The sequence below is a fragment of the Galeopterus variegatus genome, unplaced genomic scaffold (assembly GCF_000696425.1).
Source record: "Galeopterus variegatus unplaced genomic scaffold, G_variegatus-3.0.2 Scaffold14219, whole genome shotgun sequence".
NCBI lineage: Eukaryota > Metazoa > Chordata > Mammalia > Dermoptera > Cynocephalidae > Galeopterus > Galeopterus variegatus.
Genome location: NW_007740330.1, coordinates 25474 through 30698, shown reverse-complemented (window position 1 = coordinate 30698; position 5225 = coordinate 25474). Strand labels below are relative to the sequence as shown.

The window sequence follows — 5225 nt, the reverse complement described above, 5'->3', positions numbered from 1 at the left end:
GGCGGGAGCGCCGCCGTGCTTCCCAAGCAGCACACTATCCAGTGCGCCACCGGGCCGGCCCAAAAGGGCCTATCTTGACTGTCAAAGTTCGTCTCTAATAATAGAAGGTGAAGGGGAAGAACAGTCCTGTTGGAGTCATTTAGTTGTGTTTCCAGTGTGAGAATTTCTCAAACCAGTGGAAAATTAAGGAAGTAATTCCTTTTTAATTATTTTGCAGCCATCATTTGGTTATTTTATTAGATCACCAGAGAAGAGAGAACCTATTGCTTTAATAAGAAAATCTGATGTGTCAAGGAGTAATTTGGAAAAAGGAATGCCTCATTTTATCCATGATCAGTTTTCAGGTAATGGATTAAATGAAAGGGTTTTTAGGAGCCTTTTTTTTAAAAAACCCTGTAATTTAGTGGTTGTGTGATCCTGTTGTTCATCAATGAAAATGTATATACCACTTTGTATTTTTTCAGTATTGGTTATAGATTTGATTTTTATATAACCTCACATTTCCATTTCAATCTAAGGTGGAAACAAGTCAGCCAAAATCCACCTAAATCTTTTTGTTAAAACCAGAGTAAATGATGGTCCGGCCCGGTGGCGCACTGCTATAGTGCGCCGCTTGGGAGCATGGTGGTGCTCCCGCCGAGGGTTCGGATCCCACGTACAGACCGGTTCCCGCTCACTGGCTGAGCGAGGTGCGGGAGCAACACCGAGGGTTGTCCGTTGCCGGACACGGAAAAAGACAAAAAGGAAAAAAAAAAAAAAAAAAAAACCAGAGTAAATGAAATAATTTCAAATGGGCTAGTTAATTTTGGCCTACTAAATGGCCAAATTAATGAATCCTAGATATTGTATTTATTATTTAGGTAGACTTTTAGTTAAAGGGATATTCTAAGATTTAAATTGACAGTCTAAATATGATAAATATTTATGATAAATATTTAAAATGAAACTTTCTTGGTCAACTTATAGTTATTGAGCAGCTACTTTTTGCTAGTACAATGTCTTGTGCTACATATCATATAAAGTTGACCAAGATATGCTCCGTTCCTTAAAGAGCCTGCATTCCAATAGGGGAGTAGGGATAAAGGGCATGTGTATATATAGTTTATTTTTTATTACTGTAAAGAAGTACTCACTTTTAAATTAATTTATTGTGTATTAGTGAAATATTTAAAGCTTAAAAATATTAAATGAGTTTGAGTATTTGCAAGGGAGATATCCATAATCTTCCTTCAAGGTTTAGACTTTGCAGAATTAAGCCAAATTTATAATACTGTTGTCCTTTGTCCAAATGACTATACATTTAAACAGTTTTAGTGAGAATGATATTTGGGGTATAAGACTTCTTGGCAGTTAATCATTTTCACTGGTCCTTATCCCACAGATTGTTTCTGTGAGATAGTATATACTTGTAAATTGAATGTTGTTTGTTTCCTGCAGGAGATTTAAATGAACAATCCCAGGCACAACTAAACGAAGGATCAATTACACTTCAGGTTGAAGAACTGGAGAGTAATTCACAAGTGGATGAAAATGATGTGACGTTAACTGCCGATAAAGGGAAAACAGAGGTAGCTTATGCCTTTCATGAAGGAAATCTAAGATTATTTTGTTATTATATAAGATCAAGACAAGATCACCTGTGAAAAATATGTGCAGTTTAAAGTGTTTTTCTGACTTCAATTTTATTACAAGTACTTTTAGATTAAAAAAAAAATTCCGGGCCGACCCCTTGGCTCACTCGGGAGAGTGCGGCGCTGGGAGTGCTGAGGCCGCGGGTTTGGATCTTATATAGGGATGGCCGGTGCGCTCACTGGCTGAGCGCATTGCGGGTGACACCAAGCCAAGGGTTATGATCCCCTTACTGGTCACACACACGCGCACACACACAAAAAATAAATTAATTAAAAAATATTCCATCAATGTATAACATGCACAAGAGTTTATAAAACAAGTTTACAGTCAATGAATGAATTATTACAACGTGAGCACCAGTATACACCCCAAGTCAAGAAACAGAACATTGCCAACAGCACAGAAACTATTTTTTCTTTTTGGTTGCCTCCCAACTACTCCTTCCATTAGTGCTCTGACCTCTAACACTGTATTAATTTTGTGTTAACTTTTAACTTCACCTTTTATTATGCAATAGAAGTATACTTTCATTACCGTATACTATTCTGTGATACCAATTTTCTGCACCCTGTATGTTCGTTCCACTTTTGATGGTCATTCGGGATATTTCCACTGTTGGACAATTACAAAATAATCACTTCACTATTTTTGGCATAGCTTTCCAGAGTGGTTGTACCAATGTAGGTTCCTTCCCATAGTGTGTGATAATTCCACTTGATATTGTTAATTATTGCGGTAGATGTGTAGTAATACCTCCTGTTTTAATTGTGTTTCCCTGATTACTAATGAAGTTGAATAGTTTTCATGTTTATTGGTCATTTGCTTCTTTTTGTGAAGTGCTTGTTAAAGTCTCTTGTTCATTTTTTCTAATGGGTTGTTAGCCCTATTGATTTGTAGGCATTCTCTACATATTCTGGTTTAGAGCCTTTTGCAGAGTTGCAAAAGGTTGTGAGCATTTCATATATCTTCTCCCAATTTGTGACTTGCCTTTTCCCTCTTTAAATGCTATCATTATTCATCAATTAGGCCATGCTTTCTCCATTTCTGTAGAGTTCCAACTTTGTCACAAATCAAATTCTATGAATTTGTGGTTCTTTCTCTAGATTCTCTGTTGCGTTTCTTTGCTCTGTTTGTCTGTATTTTGTCAATGTGACACGTCGTTTTTGTGTGTGTGTGAATGACTGGTATAGGAATCCAAACCCTTGACCTTGGTGTTAACAAGGCTGCACTCTAACCAACAGAGCTAATTAGCCAGCCTGACATAAGTCTTGATATTTAGTAAAGTCCTCCTGTTGTATTTTTTATTAGAAGTGTCTTGGCTAATCTTGGCCTTTACATTTTCATACATATTTTAAAATCAGCTTGTCAGCTTCCACATACCAACCAACTAACAAATCAACAGTCTTGTTCTAATTTTATTAGGATTACTTTTAGTCTGTAGAACAGTAAAATTGACATCTTTCTAATATTGAATCTGTGCTAATCCATGAAAATAATGTATCCCTCCAATTATTTAAGTTTTAATTTGTCTGTATTTTGTGATTTTTTTTTTTTTGGTGCAGGTTTTTAACATCTCTTGTTAGATTTCTTCTAAATTGTTGAAACATTTTAATATTCTTAACTTCATTTTCTGTTTGTTGTGGCTAAACAAAAATATGGTTTGGTTTGGTTTTGTCTTATATACTCACTTCCTATCCAGCAGATTCACTTATTAACTCTAATAATTATCTGTAGACTCTTTGCATTTCCTGCATATGCAGTTGTATCATCTAAGAATAACAGTAGTTTTATTTTTTCACTTCTACTTTTTATATCTTTATTTTCTTGTCTTGCCTTACTTGACTGGACCTCGGAACAGTGTTGAATTGAAGTGATGATGTGGCCTACTAAATGGCCAAATTAATGAATCCTAGATATTGTATTTATTATTTAGGTAGACTTTTAGTTAAAGGGATATTCTGAGATTTAAATTGACAGTCTAAATATGATAAATATTTATGATAAATATTTAAAATGAAACTTTCTTGGTCAACTTATAGTTATTGAGCAGCTACTTTTTGCTAGTACAATGTCTTGTGCTACATATCATATAAAGTTGACCAAGATATGCTCCGTTCCTTAAAGAGCCTGCATTCCAATAGGGGAGTAGGGATAAAGGGCATGTGTATATATAGTTTATTTTTTATTACTGTAAAGAAGTACTCACTTTTAAATTAATTTATTGTGTATTAGTGAAATATTTAAAGCTTAAAAATATTAAATGAGTTTGAGTATTTGCAAGGGAGATATCCATAATCTTCCTTCAAGGTTTAGACTTTGCAGAATTAAGCCAAATTTATAATACTGTTGTCCTTTGTCCAAATGACTATACATTTAAACAGTTTTAGTGAGAATGATATTTGGGGTATAAGACTTCTTGGCAGTTAATTATTTTCACTGGTCCTTATCCCATAGATTGTTTCTGTGAGATAGTATATACTTGTAAATTGAATGTTGTTTGTTTTCTGCAGGAGATTTAAATGAACAATCCCAGGCACAACTAAACGAAGGATCAATTACACTTCAGGTTGAAGAACTGGAGAGTAATTCACAAGTGGATGAAAATGATGTGACGTTAACTGCCGATAAAGGGAAAACAGAGGTAGCTTATGCCTTTCATGAAGGAAATCTAAGATTATTTTGTTATTATATAAGATCAAGACAAGATCACCTGTGAAAAATATGTGCAGTTTAAAGTGTTTTTCTGACTTCAATTTTATTACAAGTACTTTTAGATTAAAAAAAAAATTCCGGGCCGACCCCTTGGCTCACTCGGGAGAGTGCGGCGCTGGGAGTGCTGAGGCCGCGGGTTTGGATCTTATATAGGGATGGCCGGTGCGCTCACTGGCTGAGCGCGTTGCGGGTGACACCAAGCCAAGGGTTATGATCCCCTTACTGGTCACACACACGCGCACACACACAAAAAATAAATTAATTAAAAAATATTCCATCAATGTATAACATGCACAAGAGTTTATAAAACAAGTTTACAGTCAATGAATGAATTATTACAACGTGAGCACCAGTATACACCCCAAGTCAAGAAACAGAACATTGCCAACAGCACAGAAACTATTTTTTCTTTTTGGTTGCCTCCCAACTGCTCCCTCCATTAGTGCTCTGAACTCTCACACTGTATTAATTTTGTGTTAACTTTTAACTTCACCTTTTATTATGCAATAGAAGTATACTTTCATTACCGTATACTATTCTGTGATACCAATTTTCTGCACCCTATATGTTCGTTCCACTTTTGATGGTCATTCGGGATATTTCCACTGTTGGGCAATTACAAAATAACCACTTCACTATTTTTGGCATAGCTTTCCAGAGTGGTTGTACCAATGTAGGTTCCTTCCCATAGTGTGTGATAATTCCACTTGATATTGTTAATTATTCCGGTAGATGTGTAGTAATACCTCCTGTTTTAATTGTGTTTCCCTGATTACTAATGAAGTTGAATAGTTTTCATGTTTATTGGTCATTTGCTTCTTTTTGTGAAGTGCTTGTTAAAGTCTCTTGTTCATTTTTTCTAATGGGTTGTTAGCCCTGTT

General features: G+C 35.3%; 1 protein-coding gene across 1 annotated transcript in view; it reads left to right on the top strand.

The window, feature by feature from the left end:
• Positions 1-217: 217 nt before the first annotated feature.
• LOC103581904 (centrosomal protein of 192 kDa-like) overlaps positions 218-5225 on the top strand; it is a gene marked incomplete at its 5' end in the record, with an annotated part of 28573 nt that continues 23565 nt past the window's right edge. The window contains 2 exons of the mRNA XM_008563620.1: positions 218-344; positions 1438-1568. Of these exons, the coding sequence (XP_008561842.1) occupies positions 218-344; positions 1438-1568 (258 nt within the window). The remainder of the gene's footprint in view (positions 345-1437; positions 1569-5225) is intronic.